The sequence below is a fragment of the Populus trichocarpa genome, chromosome 1 (genome assembly GCF_000002775.5).
Source record: "Populus trichocarpa isolate Nisqually-1 chromosome 1, P.trichocarpa_v4.1, whole genome shotgun sequence".
Classification (NCBI taxonomy): Eukaryota; Viridiplantae; Streptophyta; class Magnoliopsida; order Malpighiales; family Salicaceae; genus Populus; species Populus trichocarpa.
The window spans coordinates 28749271-28772576 of record NC_037285.2 but is presented as its reverse complement, the minus strand read 5'-3'; the positions used below and the strand labels follow the sequence as shown (position 1 = coordinate 28772576).

At 32.7% G+C, this 23306-nt stretch overlaps 2 protein-coding genes across 2 annotated transcripts; both read right to left on the bottom strand.

Annotated features, from left to right (window-relative positions):
* Positions 1-138: 138 nt before the first annotated feature.
* On the bottom strand, positions 139-4499 carry LOC7480112 (F-box protein At2g26850). Its single transcript, XM_024593751.2, has 5 exons — positions 2741-4499; positions 2461-2540; positions 2095-2273; positions 1611-1685; positions 139-505 (listed from the first exon to the last, which is right to left on the bottom strand). Exons 1-5 carry the CDS (start codon positions 3434-3436, stop codon positions 318-320), a joined length of 1218 nt encoding a protein of 405 aa, XP_024449519.1. The 5' UTR covers positions 3437-4499; the 3' UTR covers positions 139-317.
* A 12996-nt stretch (positions 4500-17495) lies between these two features.
* LOC7480111 (heat stress transcription factor B-4b) lies at positions 17496-19403 on the bottom strand. The gene is made up of 2 exons (XM_002298424.4): positions 18817-19403; positions 17496-18319 (listed from the first exon to the last, which is right to left on the bottom strand). Exons 1-2 carry the CDS (start codon positions 19063-19065, stop codon positions 17756-17758), a joined length of 813 nt encoding a protein of 270 aa, XP_002298460.1. The 5' UTR covers positions 19066-19403; the 3' UTR covers positions 17496-17755.
* Positions 19404-23306: the final 3903 nt, after the last annotated feature.

The window sequence follows — 23306 nt, the reverse complement described above, 5'->3', positions numbered from 1 at the left end:
CGAAGTTCGTACTCTGAGGGATCAAACTCTAGTACTGAGCTTATGACAGCTTTGATTAAAAATTTTATATACCATTGTAAATGTCCCCCCCCCCCCCCCCCCCGAAAAAAGTAAGAAGTAGAGACGAGGAAAACAAGATGAATAATGGCTGGCTAGCGTATTCATGCAGCTAAATTACAACTCCTATTTCCTGCTTTTCTATACTGAATTTAGCAAGGCAGAAATTCAATTGGAGAATCAATTTCTTGGATGATATATAGGTTTCGATGTTTGCACTGGTGGAATCTGTCGTGGAACTTTAGTGTTGCGAATAATGACTATTCCAACACTTCAGTCGGCCAAAGCCTCTTCCACCTGGAAATCTCTTCATTGTTGTATAGTTTTCTGATCCCTCCATAAAATCCATCTGCCTCATCCCCCTCCTCCCTATGCTCTTTCCTGTTGACCGCTGTGCTTCTCCATCGTGAGCCAGGAGTATACTGGTGGAACTCCAACACTACAGTGTCTGTTCGCAGAAATTTGATGTTAATTAGAGTTAAAAGGACAGTAAGCAAAGACAAACTTCATTTGGCTTTTGCAATCACGGCATGGATTGCAAATAAGATGTATTGACATCGTTTCTCGAATCTTGAAAATAAGTGCATGACCTATACACGCAGTCACGAATAAATTTGGCTTTTGCAATCACAGACATGGAGCAAACAGAAAAACTATCATCATTTAACAGAAATTTCTAGGGCTAGAACATGAGGAGCTTCAACTTTTGTCCAGAGTCAAAACAGATGAATAAGATTCATATATGCAATAAAAACTTGGCTTCACATTTTTAACAAGACTGCATTTTTCGCAGTACAAATAGAGACATAAACATTCTCTCTTTATCAAGTTCCAACTAGCATGCCAAAAAGAGTTTCTTTTCGATGATGTAACTTGACGAGCGGGCCATCAAGTGGTGTGGTTTACTTAAAGACAATACAAGGCCATTAAGCTTGCAAAGAAGGCAGAAAGCTGGTTGAGAGATTAGAAGCTTACAATGGGAAATTTATTGCAGCCCCACTTTGTTAAAGATTCCAACTTAACAAAGGGAGGCCTATAAAAGACATTAAGTTCTTTCCATGTGGTTGGCCATAAATATTCCCACTGACACAGAGGTTATCAAAATGTTGGTGGAAGCTGTGACATTTTGACAGGGATTTGTCGTTGGGGACCGATCAAATAGTATAACTTGGTGGTCCACATATTGAAACACCGAATTCAAGAAAAGGACTTGCCCAAAACCCAAAACTGGGTCCAAACTGTGAAAGTAAACTTAGCTTTATTTTTATGTCATACACAGTTTAAAGGAAAGATGTTCATTGCATTTTTCACGAACATGATTATATTATTCAAGTGTACTGGCACAGTTTGGAACTCTCTTTCTTTTCTCTCTTCAAAATGTTTCGCCCAATGCTGCCAAACGTGAAACCGGACTAAAATTGTGTTATTTTTTAGTGTTCCACAAGATGATTTTAGACAAAATAAAAGTAAGATTCCTCAAAACCTTATCTTCTAGGCAATCACATGAAGCATAAAGTGGTAATTGCTAGGAAGAAAAGATGAAATGAACTCACCGCTATTATGACACCGGCAATAATTTTCATTTCCATCACATAACTCCAAGTGACCTACAACACCATACCACCAACCTGCAAATATGCATGGTAATATTTAATCAAACATTAAAGCATTTTTTAAACCTGATTAATATATTCAACATACACTTCTAACTATGTACTACAAAGAATTATGCGTTTATTTAGGCATGTTCTATAGAAAATTCAAAGCGAATCACTTCAATATAAAATAGGACCTCTGCTGTCTCTGGTTCCTACAGACAAGAAGAGTATTTTTTATGATAAAAAAGTTCCCCTAGATTTTAAAGCTCACCAATATAAATCTACTTATCTCTAGCTCTTCTTCGTAGACAATAATGAGCAGATTGGGGTTGAATAATTCTTATTGTATGGAGTAAATACTCGGATATTGATATATCTAACTTGGATAAAACATCGAGAAATTCTGATTAGTAGCAAGTTTCTGGTATGGAGAACAAACCATAAGGAAACTCTTTGTTTCTTCTCCACTGAATCTCAATGTGATCTCCAGGGCGTAAATCATTCAAGCAATCAGAGATATGTAGATCATGCGGGGAGGTATCAAAAGGTGGTGCTCTAAGCCTTTCCCATGGCACACCACTCTCTGTGGCAATTGCTCTCCTCCCATGTGGTGGGTACCTGAGATAGACAGAACATATAAAATTAAATCCACTAGATCCACTTACCATATCAGTGTTATTTTAACATCAACATCTTTTACAGAAAAAGCTAATTCAAGAATCTTTAACACCCTATGAATAGTAACTATGATGTCCATAACAATCTATCGAGAATCATGGTCCAAGAAGAAAATTAATTTCATTACCTGACTTGAAATGTATCCGTCCCTGGATCATAACTTAGATTAGCATCATAGCATGATAGCATGAATCCGACGTGCCCATTCTGCAATACAACATAAGTAGCATTTACTACCAGGGATGAAAATTCATAAAACCTAACACATCAATCCTCTGTAGGGTGTTTAACTAAAAGCATAATTATAGAATTTGTAGCCTTGAAGAAGTAAAAACTATTCAAATTTAAGCTCAATTATAGCTAATTAATTAATGTAAACAACAAAAAAACAGGATCATGATCGATACCTCGCGGTTAAAGACTTGAGCAGGGAACCAAAACTTGCCAGTCTCAAGAGCAAGGTACCAGGACATGATTGAATTAACAGGAAGAGAACTCCTCTGCTTGCTATTGTTAATAGGATCAGCCTTTGGGGTACTCCACGAAGAAGGCCAAAACATTGACAGAAGCCTCGTAAGACCTTTTGGCTTTCCTTGTTTGCAACTTCCCAAATCCTTTCTCGAAGCTAAATGCCATTGCCACTCCCTATAAGCAGCAGGGCCAATAACCCTGCCCCATTTCTGCTTCATATGTTTTTCCCATAAATGATCACTCACACACCTTTCCCTCAAAGAAGTACACACGCCTGCCATGCTACAGAGCCCTGCAGGAGGCAACCTCTCAAGAATGCATTCCAAGGCCAATTCAGGCAAGTCCAAAACAGACATCTCTCCAGCTTCACCATCAAGAGAACTTTTTTCTGCTCTTGCACTTGAACTTAGGCTCATATTCTTAATTGTCATTTTTAAAGGGATTCTATCGATATGAAAAACTTTCAAAAGGGTACTCCTTAATGACCCTAAATAAGAGAAGAGAAGCAAGTCCTTCAAGAACCAGAATGACAACAATCTCATTTCACTTGTCCATGGAGGCAAAGGCTTGAGAGGGAGGGGCTTTAACAATAGGACGAAGGAGAAACAAGTAATGAAGAAGTAAAGTAGCATTGGAGATAAAGGGTATTTATATCGCCGATCAAACTCAAGTTTGGCATAAATTGTTGGATAAAATAGTGGAAGATCAATGGATGGACCAATACTGAAAAAAAGAAAAAAGAAATGGTAATAAAAATATTAAATAAAGAAAGAGAGGAAAGGGAAGGGAAGGAAACGAATCAAGTCTTCTCCTCTCCTTCCTCCTTCCAACAGCAACAACGCCCACCTCTAAAAAAAACAAAACAAAAAAATATATATTGATATTAACAAAGTGGGATCTTCTAAAAAAGAACAATCTTTTTCTTTCATAAAATTCATAAAATGGGGTTTTACTGGTATAGAGAAAGCCCACCAAACCCACGAGGGGGCCACCTCTTAAAAAAAAAGTTTTAAATTAGACCAAAATTAAAGCTTTCTCCTATCTATGAACACTCCAAGGAACAAAAAAAAAGAAAAGAAAAAAAACTTCACTTGTGTGAGATGTCAGCTGTCATACAAACCAACTCAAGAATCCAGAAGCAGTACTAGAATTCTCACCCTTTTTTATATTTTTTATGGACGCCAGTTCACCCGCAGCCTAAACAGCTGTCAATAAATAAATAAATAAGGGAAATGGGGTATTAGATGAGCCAAGAAGGAGAGAGCTAGTGAAGTTGGTGGGGTATTCAGATCTGATTTGGGCCTCTGATACATGGAAATCGCAAGAAGAATACAAACCAGAAAAAAATACAGTAGCAGAAAGAAGGGCTAGATACAGAGGCCCATATCTCTCTGAAAATCTGAAATTTGGCAAGTAAAAACAAAAAAGAAACAAGCTTCAAGCTTTTTTTTTAAATAAAAAAGTGGAGAATACAGATCTGGGTAGTTGAGATAGAACCCCAATTAGGTGACTCAACCAACTCCCCAGTATCTGTTTAAAAACTAAAAACCAAAAGAGACAAATATTAGCAGTAAAGAAGAGGAAAAAAGTGAAGAAATATTGAAGAAGATGGTTAATCCGGGGTCCCCTTTATTCACCTTAATCCATTATTTTCTTTCATCAAATTCTCCTCCACCTCCCATTACAACACCTCTCTCTTCCCTATATAGCAAAGCACTGGCATTGGATAGAAAGAGGGAGATTATATTAATATTTTTGTGATTGAATGAATGAGTGGTTATAGTTAAAGCGATTTCTTTTTTTGGCGTGGATGTGAAGCGAAATCGTTACTAAGATCTATCTATCTTTTTTCTCTTTCTTTAATTGCTGTGTTCTTTAGATTTTTTAGAACTTGAAGGGAAATTTATTTGACCAAGAAAAGGAAGCGGTTAGGATTATCAGGAATCAGGCTTCCCATTGGTGGTTAAACAGGTTTCTGGGTTTTGTCATTATGCAGGCAGGCAGAGCTTCTTATTACCTATAATCTAAATCGCGTGGGGATGTTTTACTGTAGGAGCCGGCACTGTTTACGCATACATAAAATTACTGTGAATGGCATTGTTAATTTTTTTGACTAGTCATTTTGGTACTGAAGGATTTATACTAGGTGATTTGATACTAATTTAAGGTTAATTGATTTTGATTTTTTAGTTAATGGTGAAATTAAAAAAAGAGGAACAGTAATAAAAACGATGTCAAACATGGAAGGCATGCTAGAAATTTCAGTACAGATATATTTTGGTCTTTAAATTTAAAAATAACACAAATTATATGATCTCGATGCCTTCCAATTTAATTTTGGCACAAAAGTTTGTTTTTTTTTTTTTTTTTCATTGATTAAGAGAAGAGAGAGAGAGATCGTCAGATTCTAATCGTAAAGAGAGAAAAATATCATTGACACTTAATTAGACCACTAAAAAGGTCGATATTTGTATCAAATTATTCCATTTGATGAGGCAAGCTCATGTTAAGTGTTTTTTTTTTTTTTACTTTTAAAGTTTGTGAAAAACATTTTTGAACCTGGGTAATTTTTGGATTTTATGATGGTCTTTTGGTTTTTTTAAGGCCATGAATAGATTTATTATAATTTTTAAAATGTTTTGGATAAAAAATAGGTTTTTAAATATAAAAAATTAAATCCTAATTTTCCAACCATTACAATAATTTATTGTTGGTTTTGCATTTCAAAGTACTTTTGACCAAATTTGAAATTTTTTATTTTTTTATTTTAAATTAATATTTTTTTAATGTTTTCAAATTATTTTAATGTATTAATATTTAAAAAAATTTTAAAAAAATAAAAAAATATTTTAAAAATCAATTACAACTATACTCTTAATCACTAAATATAATAAATTAGGTGACTCACCATTTGAAACAGCAAGCGATGCGTGCTAATGCTATTATATTTTTAAAAAAAATTGGGGCCAGTCGACAAAATGCAACCAAAAACAAAATAAGAGCTCATTCGTGTGGGCATGCACAAAAGGTTACACAACCCAATAACAGAGCATGTGGGGCTAGCGAACGCGTTCTCCTTCACCATAGATATTTGGACGGTGATCAGAGGAAAAAAAGATCTCCAGGAAGAACAGGGCAGTGCGCTCACCGAGAAATCTCGTGTTAGACTTCTTCCTTAACTTACTGAATAGATGTTACATCTGCACTGTATTGCCTCTGTTCTTTAATATATTCCATGATTTAGTTTCAAGGTAAAATATGGTGGAAGCAAATTTAAATGTGTGTAAAAATTATAATTTTTTATTAAAATCTACTTCATCTCTTTTCTTTTTATAAAAACTTATATGGGTTTTACCACAAACCCTATCCCGATGAATTTAGTTTACTCTGGCCTTATAATGTTTAGGTTGGTGCTGAGTCAGTTTTATTAATTTTTTCTTTTTAGTTTTTGTTTGGTTCTTTAAAATATATGATGCATGACACCATATGCTTGGATTTGATAATGCGTCAGACTTAAGGTATCGTGGGTTTGGCACGTGTGTTAAATCCAAGACGCTTGAACTTGGTAGGGTGTCTAGCTCAAGGTAGCATAGGTCTGACACGAGTGTGAGACCCAAGGCGCTTGGATTTGATAATCAGCCAAGTTCAAGGTAGCGTATGTCTGTAAAAAATAAAATAAATCAAGAAAAAGATATAAAAAACAAAAAAAATAGTAATCAAAAGAATGAGAACCAAATATAAAAAATAAAAAAGAATTAAGGAATGATGAGATTAAAAATCAATTTCAATTTCATTTAAATAAAACAAAATATTCAAAAGTATAAATTTGAATGCAAAATAAATTGAATGATTGCTTTGAAAATAAAAGGGTTTGGCGTGGAAATTGAAGAGGAGAGAAAAAATAAAAAAAATAGGTTGTCGGCACCAAACCATAGATCATTTGGTTACACGCGTCACCCAAGCATAAAGTAGATGCCGAGGGAATTCCAACTCTGCCCTGGAATCAGCGTTTGGCCACCGTGCAACGCTACGCATACCGTTAATGCCTTTTGGCACAACCTATACACTAATGTGTGCATTATACGCGTCAACTACTTTTTTTTCAATAATATTTATATTTAGTAAAATATTAAATCACCTTCAATCCATGTTATGATAACAAAAAATAATATTAGAAAGACAAAAAAAACCCTTAATAGTAAGTTTAGTGATTTTTACTTTTAAAAGTAAGTTAGTCATTTAATTATTTTGAAAAAGTTGGAAAAACCAAGAAATCCCGGATGCTAAGCTAAATTTTTTTATTTTATAAGGATAATTAATTTTTTTTATTGTGCTAAAATAAATAAGAAAATTAGAATTTGATAATGCCAATTAAATCTAGTAAAAATATCACTTTATTAACATGTACTATAAATGAAAAAAACATCATTGTACCATAGTAATTTACAGTACAATAATTTTTTGTCCACGCTTGTCTCTTTTGTTTTTTTATTTATTTTATCCCTGAAAAAATATGGAATCAACTTTGATTTTCCGTATACGTTTTTGTTGATTTTACCTTCGCTAAACACCACAATCAAATTAGTTGATTTCAACTTCTTTCATGGAAGTTAAAATGTTGAGAAAGTGGCACTTACTTTATTTTTTGTTTTTTTTTAATATCAATTATTTATTATTCATGTAATTTACTTTCAACCACTCATAAACAGTTTCTATGAATCTTAATCTAAAAAGTTTTCTTTTAAATTATTCTAAAAAAAATCCAACTGCTCGAGAAAATCAGTTTTATTATAGTTTTTGTAAATTTTAAATTCGAAATTAAAGGTCATCCGGATCAAGGCAATTAAAAAATAATGTATAGGAATATAATTTATTAGATTACCGATAATGTAAGCATTTTATTTGTGGATCCAAGGGAATTCTTTTTATTGATTATGCTGGCGGGTAAGATACAAAAATCAAGAAGACAACTAGCCTAGTTTATATATATATATATATATATATATATATATATATATATATATATATATATATATATATATATATAAAGGAAAATATATAAATGGTATAGCTCAAACAAATTAGTTTTCGAGCTTGGGTTTACGATGATGAAAACAATAGTAAATTGGATCCATCATTGATGTCATAACATATTTTTGAGTTATTTTTTAAATTTTATTATTTTTCATTTAAAAAATAAATAATAATAAGAAGAAGACTGACATTTTAAAAAAAGCAAGTTGAAAGAATTTCAAATATAGAAAAAAATTAAGTTGTAATTTTAGATGGAACTAGAAGCTTAATTGTACTCCAATGTATCCAAGACTGGAGAGATAATGCAAATTCAAGGTCAAATTAAATAATTATTGGACAAATCTGTATAAAAATTAAGTCCATGGACATAATTAGATTTTTAATAAGCCAATTTGATTTAATCATGGGCCAAATTAAAAGTTTAATTATATTCAAGAATTAATTTGGGTCCAATTAAATAATTTAATTAGGTGCAAGGACTTAATTATACTTTAAATGAGTCAAATTAATTTTATTAGGAGCTTAATTTGTGAAAAAATAAGTTTGGGAGCACAATTTGAGCTTAATTGAGAAGATTGAAATTTTTGAAGACCAAATTTAATTTTTATCAAGTCAATTGATTGAATCAATGATAAAATTGCAAGAAAATAAAAAATTTAGGGTCACTTAGGGATTAAATTGACAAAAATCACAGCCGAAGACCTTTCTGTAAAAGATGTCAAACTATTGGGGCTCAATTGACTAAGATTAGGGGTGAAATTAAGGACAATTGAAAGTTTAATAATCAATTGAGGGTCAAATTGCATAAATCCAAGACTAATAACCAAAATAAAAAAAGCCCTAAAATGCAGGGATGATGTTGAAGTTCGGTAAGGGCAAAATTGCATAAAATTAAAAGTTTAAAGCCAATCAGGGTATAATTGAATGAAAATAAAAATTGAAGAACTAAATTGAACTTTACCAAAATGACACCGTTTTGAAGTTACTGTTCATCTTCTTCTTAATTTTTGCTAGAAAAGACTCCTCAAATGACTACTTTTAAGTGCATTTAATGTTTCATCTCTCAATTAAATTTGAAAAAACATACACCACCATGATGACCTGACATTGGTTCCGGCTGATTGACAGCATAGTCACCGCCCCAAAGTGGCCAACCTTTTTGCAGTCATTTTGACAATTCAAAATGTTCATCTTCCACTCCCTATAAATAGAGGTGGATTCCATACATTAAGTACCAAGAAATCAGAGGCCAAAGTTGAGAAAAAAATCAGCCTCTCTTCCTAGCTTTATCTGTCAGTGTTGCCCCCTTCTTGTGCCACCATAACTGCTAGTTCCTCCTCCAGTTAATGGTCACAGCATGTACAGCCAACATACAACCCTTGCACCAGGTAATCTTCTTCCTTCAATAACCTATACCCATCCTTTTCTTTTTTTTCCTCTAAATGAGGCATGTGGGACGTGAATTGACTCACATTCTGCTGCCTCTCATCCCTTTCAATTAAGAAAGAGATGGGTTGGACGTGTTTCGCCCAGCCCAGCCAAAAAAAAAGAGGGCAAAATATGTTGGGCCACTTGTCAGCCTAACCTGACCGAGTCGGGCTAGACCCATTCTAGCCCATCCCGAATGGCTGGGTCGGGTCCAGTCTAATATATTTAATAATATAATAATATAATAATATTAAAAAAACCTTCAATTTTTTCAAATGGCATTTTGAAAATATTTGTGAGCTCCCCGCATGTTTTTTCAACAATTTTGCATAATATCAGGCTATATATTTACGTTGTAAGATACAAGTTCAGTATTACAAATATCCGGTTTCCTCCGAAACTTCAAAAAAATCAAGAATTTAAAAAATAATTTTTCATTTCAAAAAACAAAAAAAATATTTTGTTTTCGTGCATACAACCAAATCCTAAAAATTTTTCAAGCATATTTTCATAAAAAATACAAAAACATTCATCTTTCTCATGTTTTAAAATATAAAATGGATATCATAATCAATTTATGATTATCCGTTAGAGTTTGATCAAAATATCAAAAATCATTCACTAATCATTTTGTTCACTTTATCTTGAAAGTGTTGGGATTTACCTATAAACCTTAGTATTTGGATTTTGGAGGTATAAAACTATACTGTAGAGTATACCCTCAAATATTAAAGATGATAATAATAATAAATAATAAATAAATAAATACGATGCTAAAATTTATATTTTATAAGGGTTAAGATTTAACTCAATAAAATAGAGGCTTTATTACAAATAGAGATTTGACTTGAACCTTATTAAAGATCAATAAATAATAACAAAGCTTAAAAAAAACAATTAAATAACAATGCAGCTTATTTTAGATAGGATGTACTTAGAAATGCTATATTTTTTTTTATACAACCAGTTTTTTATTTGGATTATTGCAAACTATTAAATTTTTTAATAATTATAATATTAGATGGTCATTCTTAAATTTTATAAGTATAATTTTATAATTAAACTTAAAATTACATTTTCTTTTCAATACTCTGGACGCCTCGCAAGCGCCACGACAGGGGAGAACGGATGAGATAAAGTTAATGCTCAGAGCATGGAGCTTGTCTACTAGTTTATGTCAGGTCCTTTTCAGTGCAGCTGCAAATGCGTATCATGTTTCCATCAGTACTTGCATATTGCTATAATACACACAAACTATTTCGTTTCATGATGTCGGCACTGAGAAAATGCAAAACTATAATGCACTTTCTGTAGGCAATAGGCATGGTAACAATTAACTAAATATATTCTTGAGTTAGGTGTGTAAAAGCTGGTCTGGATATTTATATTAAACTAAAAAAATGATATTTTTTATCAGCATTTTAAACAGGAATTATTTATCTGTTATATCATATCGGCTGTTTTTTTTAAAAATAATTTTTAATTGAAAATATATTAAAATAATATTTTTTATTTTTTAAAATTAATTTTAAAAAAACAAAATCAAATTTTCCCCCAAAATAAAAACAGAAGGTAACTAGTTGTCATAAACTAGAAAAGGCCCAAAACACAATCTTAGAAGAATTTAGCTGTAAAAAGGATACTGTTACCATCAAAACATGTAGTTAATTTAAGGATGCCAACGCCTTGTTTAGTCGGAAAACATCACGAGTTCAAATTCTAGAAAAGCAAAATTCTTAAATCAAGATATATATATATATATATATAGGTGGAGGCAGGATTTGAATAATATATAGTTGGGCCCCAATGATTCTCCTTGTCTAGCTATTCTATCCTCTTCTCTACCCAAGATTTCTAAAAATCCCCTTTATGAACAAATGTGTGATGATCCAACACTTGTTTGCTCGTTCGAGCCTTTTTCAGTGAATTATGGAGATTGCGATTGTGGTCAAGCAAAAAGTTTTGGAATAGAACTTGCTTGAAGGAGCTTGAATGGTGGACAAAGTCCCACCTGGTTAGAGCTCCAAGCCACAGGATTGACACCTCGAAAAGCAACATTTCATTGGGGGGGATAGTGGGGTTGCGTGGCTAGTTGCTGAAGCAGTGTGATAAAAAGAAAAATACGACAAAAAATGAATATAAGTTGAAGTCAAACCACATAATGATGCAAATGGCAACATTTGTTTTGTGGTATGGTATCACAGAAAGAGCCATAGTCGATAATGGCGAGATCGAACAGAATATAATATGATCTTGACGCCAACTTCTTCTTTTTACCCAAAGACATTCAAAACCAAGAAGGATGTCAATGTGCCGTGTTCCTGGTGACATCAAAGAACACCGTGCCTGCAACAGTACTAATGTTTCATGGTGATTTATTAATATAAACAGTAGAGCTTCTTAATATTTTTTTTAATCAATTAATTAATAATAAATTCAAGTTGCTGAGATACATGTGTAGAAACCCAAAGGTTATTGTTTCTAGAGCTTGGGGTAGCTATTGATTTTCTTATATCTTATAGACTATTAAAATAAATTAAATCCGCTAGCTAGGCGTGTGGGTCTGACTATTACACATACTTAGATTAGTTGTTAGTTATTTTTTTACATTTGAGAAAAAAAAAATTATTGGATTCATTTACTCTTCAATTATTACATGATTTTTAAGTACTATCATAATTTTTTATTTTAATTTTGCTAATTTATTTTTCAATCATTATTATGTATTTGATTTGAAAATAAAAACACTAATAATAAATGGTTTATGAAATTTAATTTAATTAAGATTTGTTGTTTATCATTAAAATGTTTAAATATATTTGGAATATAATTTTATCATATTTATGATTTTATTGGCTTCCAATCACATAAAATATAAGCATATTGTTTTTTGTACATGCTTTAACAATTATATATAGTTCTTCTTGTAAATATAAACAACGCTTTTAGTTAAAAACATTACATTATAAAGGGTGCTGGGCATGTGCTTTGTTCAGACAGGAACCCAATTCAGTTGCGCCTCGAGCTAGTGGTTATTTCTTGCGGAATCTACCTCTTATCTAGTACTGAGGAAGTGGCTTTATCCCCCCTTTCCCTGTGGTCTCGTAGGGGCTCTCCATGGATTATGGAACACAGAGAGCATATAATAATTGGTAAAGAATATTTGATAGAGGTGCCATCGTGTGGATCATTGATGAGGTGAAAAGGCGTTTAGGCATCTTTCGCTTTAGTTACCAGAAGATTTTCACAAGGTACATGATCATTTGATGCTTGGTCCCCTAAAGTTGAAGCATCTCATCTATTAAACCCACAAGCCTTTTAAGAAGCTGCCCCACCATTTTTGTCAACGTAAATGCTCTCTCTAGCACAGCTGATCATGTTCTAGATCCACGGAGGAAGACGACGAGCTCGATCCCAGATTGAAGATGAGGTGGGCGCGCGATAGTAATTCAGTGCTGGCCGGGGAGTATGTGTAAGGACTGGGAATTTGTAAAACAAGTCTTTTTATGGGCCATGGAGACCCTCTAATAATTAATGAGAGCAGCATAGAGAGAGTTAGAAGCTTCGTGGATGTGTTGCGGAGAGGGTGTGTTCGCTTGAAGTTTGAAGAAGAACAGGAAATTATGAGCCTTTTTTTCATCCCCTTATCCTTATCCGAGATATAATAAAATATTTATATAACCAAGAACCATGGCAATTTGCATGAAGACGTGAGAAAAGCATCGCAACATCTATCGTTAAGGACTGCAGTCTAGGATTATAACTCTTAATATATCGGCGATACAGTGTTGAGCAAATTAAAAATTAAAGAAATGTTGGAAGGGTGAAATTAAAAGAAAATTAAGAAGAAAAAAAAAGAAAAAGAGAGGGAATTGAAATAAATAAATAAATAAGCACTTATTTCACTAATTGTATTCCAAGTTTTTTTAGTATAAAATATAATTAGACAGGTGACCCGTACTAATATAACTCCAAGTTAACTCGAGTAATCCGTGACCTGAAATATAAAATAAGAATAACCCCACTTAAAGAAAAGAAAAGAAAAATTATGAAACTCAGACCCAATAATCTAATGTTGAAGAATGAAATTGAAAAAAAAATTAATTTAAAAAAAAACCCTAAAAGAATACCAAAGTTAAAATCATAATAATCTTTTAAACTTGTGACAAAAAAAATGATGATCAAAAGTTAAAACCCGGATCATGAGATTAGAATTAAAAAAAAAAAAAGATGAAAAAATCACAAAACAAAATTCATAATAATACAAAATTAAAAAATAATAATAATACAAATAACAATAAAAATAATAATGACTAAATCTGGTATAAAACTAAAATAAAAAATAATAATGAAGAACTAAATTAAAAAATAAAATAAATTAATAAGAGGATGAAAATAAAAAAATAACAATGATTAAATTGGATAGATAAAAAAATAAAATAAAATATTGAAAAGTGAAATTAAAAAAAATAAAAAATAAAAAATAAATTGAATATAAAAATGAAATGAAATAATAAAAGATGAAATTAAAAAAATATTAAAAAAATAAAAAGTTTACGAAAATCCAACTAGTGCTGCACATGCGTCAGATCATCAAGAAGAGAACCGCGATACGTTTTCAACGCCATCGCAGGAAACCGCGTTGGCCCATTGAAAGATAGTACACACGCCGCCCAGAAAAACATGGACGCCTCCCTCTCGATGCGAAAACCAATGAGATCTTTTACTCTTTTCAATTTTCAAAGACGTTGGACACCGAGAATTATACAATCAACACCTTTCAATTTCACGTAGGAAATGACCCTTTTTTTCTTTTTTCTTTTTAAGATCTTTCTCTTCCACAAATTGAATGTCTTCCTCTTCCTCTTCCTGTTTTTTTTCCTCGAGATTGATACAGCTACTCGCACCAACGAAGCATGTTGTTGTGTTCCCCGCCTAGAACCACATCAGTTGTCTACTGGACCACCATGGTCAGACCATGATTGATGAACAGAGAAGGCGAGTCTCTATCAGTCCAAAGGTGCCTTGGATAGCTGGGCTAGTCTGATTCATATGCAGTTCAATTATCGTTGGCATTGTCACTCGTTAACAAGGAAGAAAATAAGCTGTAAGATCTTAAAAAATAAGAGTACACTCATATTATTTTGTGATTATTTTCCTAAGAAGGTAGCATTGTTCTCGAGATCACCTATATCAGTCTTAAATCTCACTTCAAACGATTTTAAAAATACATCTACCTTGCCAATATCATATATATATATATATATATATATATATATATATATATATATATATATATATATATTTTAAAATCACTTCTTTAAATACTTGACTCCAAAACATGAACTTGGAAAAAATTCTGAACAACCACTAGTTCAATTTTTTGAAATCTTTTGAGATTTTATTATCCTTTCGAGTTATGGGTTTAAAAGATTTGATCACTTACATTTTTTTTAAAATCTTTTTTCACAATTAACTTTGGTTGATATTATTCTTTTATAGAGTTATCTTAAACTCGTGTGTTAAATCTCGAGTTTCGTGTGTTAATCCAACTTTGTTTAGGATAATATTTTTTCTTAATTTATTTTCTGTTTTTGTTGTCTAATTTTTTTTTTATCATAATATCAAATTAATTCAAATATCAAATTTATTTTATTTATTTTAAAACACAGTCATCTTCTAAAATTTTTTTCAGGTTGAAATTTTTTTTTTGATGCAGCCCCGCTATCTAGTTTTATCCTCAACCTCCGCAGGCACTGACAGGGATCTTTGAGGGGCTTATTCCAGTCTGCGACCGTGAAAGTTAGGTTTGTTTTCTGGGCCTTTGAGCCTCTCAAGTGACCGAAAAGATAATGTTGGCTGGGCCTTAGTTATTCAAATATGTAAAACTCTGCGCAAGGAAAAGTTCAAGCTAAAATCAGAAGAGAAAATTGGCAGGCCCGCAGAGAATTGAGACCAAGTCCGTGGAGGAGGATAGAGAAGTGAAACCACATAACTTTATACATAGTATAATGTTCCAAACAAGGTAGACTACATCCTCTTCAAAGGAATTTCGAGAAATAAGAGTAGAAATTTAAGAGTAAATTCCTCTTTGTAGCCCCTCTAGTTTCAAAAAGTAATCACATTAGCTCCTTTAATCTTAATTACTCAAGAGTCAAGACCTCATAATTTCAATTATCGATCCCAGTGATGAGGTCTTCTCGTTAACATTTGTTAGACCTTATAACAACTCTTCTACCTGCTTCTTTATCAGTCTATAATCTCAAAAACAGATGCAACATTAGCCACTATTACATCTATTTCCTTTTTCATTTGATTTATTTTTCAATAACGATGATGGGTTCTGTTTTATATCCCTAGAATTTATTGTTTCTGATATCAATGTAGAGATTAAGTCTTGGAAGTGAATGGAATTCTATAATTTACGTAGATAATATATCAAGATACTTGGACCTCAAAATAATTTGATGGAATTTTTCGAATCTAGTAATTTACGTCTATGTGGTGAAGCTAACACAGTTAGGATCGAGGATTCTCGAAACACCAATGGTGGACATGGATGGAGAGACCATGTACGGACGCAGGACCATAACTAGGAGTGTAAGGCCTTGTACAGCCAAGATAGGAATAGAGGGGCTAATATGATTAATTTGCAGAACTTCCGGGACCACTAATTTGAATTTACCCCATAATCTGCCAGTAAGTGGTGACATTAGTATCTCAATTGTTCCCCAAAATTCGAATATAGTCTAAGTCCTTCTCGACGGAGAATAAACTTGTATGCATATATGTTCGGATCTCCTCCCTCTGGTCTCCGAATTTCTTTTCTTACATATAGTCATAACCATTTACCCAAAGCGGGGAAAAAAGGAGGCAAGGAGAAAAAGAACACAGCATTAACGTAAAAAGGAAAGAAAAGAAAAGAAAAGCTTGCACAAGAAGAAGAGAAACAAAATCGAGGCATGACAGTGAAACGCATTATAGAACGATCCCAAAGCAATCTTTAACCGAAAATTCTTCTCTTTTCCCCCTCTGCCTATGCTAATGGCTAAATGGGTTACTATTTTCACCCATTTCTAGGGTTTCTTTCCTTCTTTCCAGATAAAAACTGAAAGTAAATCTTTAGACATGATCATGAATGTCAAACTTAAAGCATGATATGATTGCCCAATTCCCATCCTCCACTTACATTCTCTGAACTCTCCATTTCCATTCCTTTTCTCTCCTTTTAAAAGAGGAATTATTGAGTGGCCTCTGGCCAGAAGACCATATGCTACTAATCACCAGCTAGTTTCTTTCCACTGCATTTCTTTCTTGTTTCACTTACTTTAAGACGTTCTGCACGGTACAGCATTCCAAATAAAAGCTTTGAGTAAATAGTGAAACTGACACTTCATGTTTCTTTATGGACATGGCCATTCTTTTTCCCCTGAGAGATAAAGACTGACAAACATTGTTTGGGTGGAAGACAGTTAATGAACAGAACGAGCAATAAAAGGCTATTTTTACAGATGCCTTTTTGAATTTACTATGCGTGAAAAAAGAGCATTGACCAAGAAGATGAGTTCAGGCAGCAATGGTCTTTGTATATACTACATTACCACTTATATTCATAGTTTAAAACATTAATTATATATGGAGTTTTTTTTTTTATGTTCTTAATAGTCCATTATTAAGTATGTACCATATGTATTTATTCAGAATATCATCTACCCCATATATATTTGATTAAGGAAATTAAAGAATTAGGGATTTAAGGATGCGATTGTTTTGCCTAAAATATTTTTTTATTTTGTGTTTATTTTTTACAAGATATTGTATTGGAAAATTGTCTCGCCTTAAATATTACTTTATAATTAATCTTTAAATTTATTTTATTCATTAAAAAATATTAATTTTCAACTTATAAAATTTTTAAAACATATTTTATAAATAATAATTTACTCGTAATATTATCCAACAATTTCAACAACTACCACCAACTTTGTTTTTATGCCACCATCACCACCTATCATCATTATCATTATTATTGCTGCTATCCCCCCACCCCCACCCCTACCACCACACCACCTCTCGCTAACCCTACAACCACTACTATTACCGCAATTTCATCATTAAAATATATTATTATCATCTTCCTTTTTATATCATTACTTACTGCACATCATAAAATATTTTTCTATAAGACATTTTATGTAAAACGAAGAAAAGGAAAATGAGGCTAATATATATAGAAACTCTAGCTACTTAATTTATAGAAATATCTATAAATGAGAAGCCAATATTTTGCTGCAGATTTGCCAAAAAAAGGAAACGGAAAGATTTTTTTTTCTTTTTTGCTGCTGATTTTGAAGTAGCTACAAGTAGCTTAACTCCAACTGAACTTTCAGCTACTTGTATACGTAGCTTCTCTTCTGATAACTCTTACTGAGAACGACTACAACCTGCGGTACAGGCTAATTAATGGAGACCCTACGATATTGTTGCCGCTAATCGATCACTTCTGGATGCAGCCTTTTATTGCCACTGAGAGGGACTCCAAAGAGCTTCACAGGACTAGTTGATTCCTCAGTACTTAATGTCAATGAATGCTGACCCAAAACAGTACCATTCTTAGCTCTTTGAATGCTAGAACAAATGGTTTGATCCTGACATGAAGAGCCCAGTTCTATTAGCTTAGGTGCTGCATTATAAGCCTTTTGCTCATAGGGCATTGGTTTTACATGGTTTTGGATGAAGTAGATAATGTCATTATAGAGGTTCTTCATGTGGGAGAGTTCTGATAAAAGCATGCAGTTTTTCCTTCTCAGTCGCTGATTATCTTCTGAGAGTGCAGTTAGGATGTCAGTACTTGATTTTGGAGATTGAAATGGAGGGTCGATCCAACTAAAACCATCTTCTGGTTGGAAAAATTGGGGTGGTTGCTCAGGGTAGTGCTGGTGATGGTGTTGGGATGTTTTTCTCCTGTGGATCTCAGATAACAAGTGCTTTGCTCCTTTTCTGAAGTACTCATTTGCAAACTCCCATCTGTCAGCTACTACCTTCTTGAATCCCTGCAAAGTATTAACAAGAATAAGAGAATGACAAGAGAGAAAAACTGTCTGGTATAAACATCGAATCAGTTTCGTGGAACGTTTATTTATGAAGCTTAATTAGTAATTTAATACGGATTACCATGTACTAGAGTACTAGAATACTTTATCTTGGGCTGAATGTTTATGGTTAATTAGGTGAGATTGATATGTCCTCCAATATTTTGTATCGGTAATATCTAGAACATAAACGGTGCTTATATAAGATCTTAAAAAGAAGTGAGACATAGAAGCGAACAAGACCCAACTGTAAGAGATTAATTTTGAGAGCAAAAGTCTAGGTCTAACTGAAGTCAAGTTATCTAAAATGAGAGTAACCCTACTTGGAAATACCAAGAAGCTCCATGGAAAAGCAACCCATATTAGTCAGCACAGCTTTTTACCTTGCTGCTTATAAACTAGTAGAATCTAGAGAGCGTTTTGAATTACCCGAGAGAGAGAGAGAGAGAGATGCTCACATAGGTATTGAGCTGCCTGACGAAGCTTGAGAAGTTGTTGTGCTTGAAATAGTTGGGAAGAAGATCCCTTGAAAACTCAGGAGGTCTCCACACAACAAAGCTGGTTTCATCATCACCCCAAGACACAATGTGGTCAGTAAGAGGATCATCAACCAGCTGATATGTTTTTGTTAAGAATGGTGCAGGAACTGCCTTTTGAGACTCCACAGTAAACACCATCTCTTCACATCTATCCACTGTAAAAGCCATTACCAGCTATGAATTACACCAGAGGGAGCAAATGACATGTACTGCTGCTAGACCTCTGCTAGTACGATTTTTACACTCAATATTCCAATATGTTTAAAGAAGCTCCTGTCTCTCTCTCATCATAATTTTCTAACTTTATGAAACAGAAACATATGGCCATGCCACTAAAATAAAGCCACTCGATGCCCTCTCTTTCTCTCTCATTGTAGTTTCTAATTTCAAGAAGCATAAGACCATTTCAGTAAATTACAGCATTGAATTTTCTAGATATTACTATAATTATAAAGATCGACGTGCTCTTAATTAATTAGCTCTTGATTGTTCCATTGGCTGCAGTACGACTAGCTAGTACTGGTGGGGAAGATGCATCACATCCTTTATTTATTTATTGCACTGATCATCGGGGAAGATATATGTGTGTGCGCATCTAATTCAGCTCATGAACTTTTCTTTGATTAGGGCACACCCAAATGATGGTTTAGAATCACTGTCTTCCCATGCAAAGACAAATCTGTCCCTATCCGATGTTTACAGTAACCCATGCATGTTGCACGAGAGCAGATACAGCTAAAAGTCTACTAGGTTATGGCATATGCATGCATGCTACGAGGAACATCCATTCATCCATCTCTTCGCGCATCAAAAGGCAAACCCGTGACTTGAGATGCTGTAAGGGAATTAGGAGTGAATACTCATCACTGCAGTGGAAGGAATAATTTAATTAGTTTCCCTTTGAAATAAAATTGCTTGTTAAATGAAATGTCATTTTCTAATTCCCATTTTTTCTCCATCAACAAAGCTGCTTCCTCTATAAATCTTTACGTGACAAAGATCAGAAAGACCCTTTCAGTACTCAAGATTCCTCTGTTGAGGTTCACTTTCTGTACAAATCACAAGCATCATAGAATCCTAGTGCCCTAATAATTATTACCACATTAATTATCAAAAGAAGTCTCGTCTGTTCATTTTATAATTTATAATTTATATATATATATATAGCAAATCTCTCTCTCTCTCTCTCTCTCTCTCTCTCTCTCTCTCTCAGTATAAGAAAAGAAAGAAGGAAAAGTTTCTTTTTATGTGTTGCTTTTCTTATAACTCCAATTCTAGCGATTATTTAATGCGCCTGGAAAAAGAAATGCAATGGTTCCTCCGTCTTCATATAGATATATATAAAACGCAAACAGCTCTTGCATGTCTGTAAAGAAATTTTATCTCCATGTGACCCACGACCTAATTAATTTGCCCTTTCACATCAGAGATAGAGAGAGAGCTAGTTCTTTGTCTCATACTGCAGCGCAAATCTAAATGCATAGCATGTGACCATGAGCAATCCTGAATTGTGAAGAAACAGAGGGAATGCATGTCTGTAAACGCAACAAGATTTTCAGATTCTTAGAAGATTTCAGACGACTAATTTTAACAGAGTACTGTTCAGTTAAGAAATTTCGTATTAAAAGAGGAAAAATAAATATGTGGAAATTCTTGGCTAACCGATAAAGCAGATGTTATTGGTGTAAATAAAATTGATGTAGTTTTATTTATTAAAAATAAAATAATATTTTTAGTTTAATTTATATATATATTTTTTATATTTAGATTAACACTAAATACTCATAATAAACAGATTATTAAGAACTTTTTATTATTATTTATATAATCTTAATTATTTTAACAATTATAAGCATGGCGATATTTGCATCAAAATGCTTGTCCCAAGATAATTAAAGTGTCATTTTGCGTTTCTATATATTTACCTTTTATTTTCATTATTTTTCAAAAGTTTTAAAATAAAAAAATCGTCTATCTCTCAAAAAATATATATTTGTTTTTTGCAAATTGAAGAAAGTTGTTTTAAAAAGTTATTCAAATGATTTTACCTTTGGAAAAACGAAATTTAAATCAAAAGACCCGAAATAATTAAGAGACTTCTTTTTAAGAAAATCAAAACGTTGTGTTCTGCGATATGATATAAAAATGTGTTTATATTAATCTGAGATAAGGGAGGACGGCAAAAAACTAAAAGGAAGGACGACTAGACATGTAATTCAAGATGCAATATATTCTTTCAATGAACTTCAAGAACCAAAAAGTTCCCTTTAGAGCAACCGCAATTTTGAGAATTTTTATCTTATTTTGTAAGTTTTAAATTATTATTTTTTTAATATTTTTAAAATGTTTTGATACGTTGGTATCAAAAATAAATTTTAAAAAATAAAAAATATATTATTTTAATATATTTTCAAATAAAAAACACTTTGAAAAACAATTTATATCACACTTTCAAATTAACATATCCAAATCAGAAACTCATGTTAATGATGTTTACTCAACGATTGTAAGACAAGTAATGGCAATATATTTGAAAATTAGTAATGTTAATAATTATTTAAAAAAAAAAACATGACTGAGAAAAGCATTTATTCGCCTCAATCTTAATTTATCATGATTCACCCCATAAAATATTTAGGATTCATGGTCAATATTCTATGCACCAATTAGATAAGGCAACAAGATCAATCTCAGTGGCATCATGAAAATGCACATGCAATGATCTAAGCCAAGCCAAATTAACTTTTTGAACATATATGATGCATGCATACACACATATTGCTTGAAATAACTTTAGGTTTGAATCTTGGGTTTTCGCATCATTACCTCTCATGCAGTTGTCGCTCATAAAGAGGGGTCGAAGCGGCATAATATGATTGAAATTCTAATGCATAGAGTGCTACTAGTTCTCTATCTCTCTTTAAGGATCTTCAAGGATAAGAGTGGATCCCATGAATCCAAAATTTGAGGTAGCAATCCATCAAGTTTATCTTTGAAGTTTTATATCGTAGTGAAAGCTAGCGAGCATGAAGATGCTTGAGAAATCCGATAGAGCAATGAGAAGCAATAATGGCATATTCATGAAGCCTTTTGATTTTAGTGAAAAAGATAAAGGTGCAAAAGATACTCTTTGGTAAGAGGTGGCTTGAAAGACAAAAAATGCTTTAGAGGGGAAGGAACATCATCTTCTTTTCACCGGTGGAAAGACAACCATATGGGTCAAGCTCCGTCAAAGCATTAGAAATTTCATTGATTGTAGTGAAAAGGTGATGGGAAAAAGAACTATCGTATTTCGGTGTCAAATTAATGAAGTTATCTATCAGATTTGTGTATACAACAATTAATTAGGGCTTCTACGACGATACCTAATAGAAATCGAGTAGGTGAAACTTCAAAGTGATATTATTTATATATTAAAACACGTGGGATTTTTATTGTATTTTTATTATTGTGCAAAATTTTATTTTTTTTAGTTTGGTCTTTAAATTTTGTTTTTAGACAATCAAGTCTTATTAAAAAGCAAATGATTTCAAATTCTTATAAAAAAAAGTGGGATTGGAGGGGGGGGACCGAAATGAGAAACACGACAAACATAAGTGATGTACCATAAGTTTTGAAAACATTCACTTTGGTTCTCTAGCTTAAACAATCACGCAAATTATACAATTGTGGTCGCTCGAAATTGTTCCAATTCTATTTTGGTATAGAGATTTATTTTTTTTATGTTTTGTTTCTGGTTGAGAGAGGAAAGAGAGGGGGGTCACTGGATTTTGGTGGTAAAGAGAGAAACTTATCATTGGCATCGATTTAGGCCACCAAAATGAGGGATTTTTGTGTCAAATTGTTCCATTTGATGCGGGGAGTTCATATTAGGTGTTTTTGTACCTTAAAAGTTCATGAAAAAATAGATATGAGAACTCGGGTTGATTTTTGGTTTCGGGTTGAGTTCGGTTTTTGGGGCGGTTTATAGGGTTTCTTTGAGGCCATGACTAAGTTTGTCATGGTTTTTAGGGTATTTTATAAGTGTTTTGGGTCAAAAAACGGGTTGCAAAATAAGTTTTTGGGTTAAAAGAGCATAGACCCTGATTTTTCGGCAATCACATTAACCGGAATTCAGGCAAAACAGGCGACACGTCTTCTGCCTCAGCAAGCAACGTATCGTCTGTTGCTGGCATGACTGCCCAGATCCAGGTGCTTGGGTCTGTCATGGTTACTATGAAAATATAACTTTAAAGAATACAATTGAAAAGAAATAAAGTGATGTGATTGGTTAAAAAACTAAAAAAAAAAAAATAGACAAAACTTCCTCTCTTTTATTTTGTTCAGAGGGCATCTTTTAAATAATATTGATTTTTTTATGTGTTTAATTTTCAGAGAGATTTTTCTAGTTCATCTATAGTTTTATTTTT

What these genes read in the sequence shown, in the direction of transcription:
- LOC7480111 (XM_002298424.4), bottom strand. Translation starts at nt 19,065, where the DNA reads ATGGCTTTTACAGTGGATAGATGTGAAGAGATGGTGTTTACTGTGGAG. An exon ending in TCAGGCAGCTCAATACCTAT is followed by an intron (nt 18,320 to 18,816) that starts GTGAGCATCTCT and finishes AATACTTTGCAG; the next exon opens with GGATTCAAGAAGGTAGTAGC.
- LOC7480112 (XM_024593751.2), bottom strand. Translation starts at nt 3,436, where the DNA reads ATGCTACTTTACTTCTTCATTACTTGTTTCTCCTTCGTCCTATTGTTA. An exon ending in ACGGATACATTTCAAGTCAG is followed by an intron (nt 2,274 to 2,460) that starts GTAATGAAATTA and finishes TGTCTATCTCAG; the next exon opens with GTACCCACCACATGGGAGGA. An exon ending in AAACAAAGAGTTTCCTTATG is followed by an intron (nt 1,686 to 2,094) that starts GTTTGTTCTCCA and finishes GCATATTTGCAG; the next exon opens with GTTGGTGGTATGGTGTTGTA.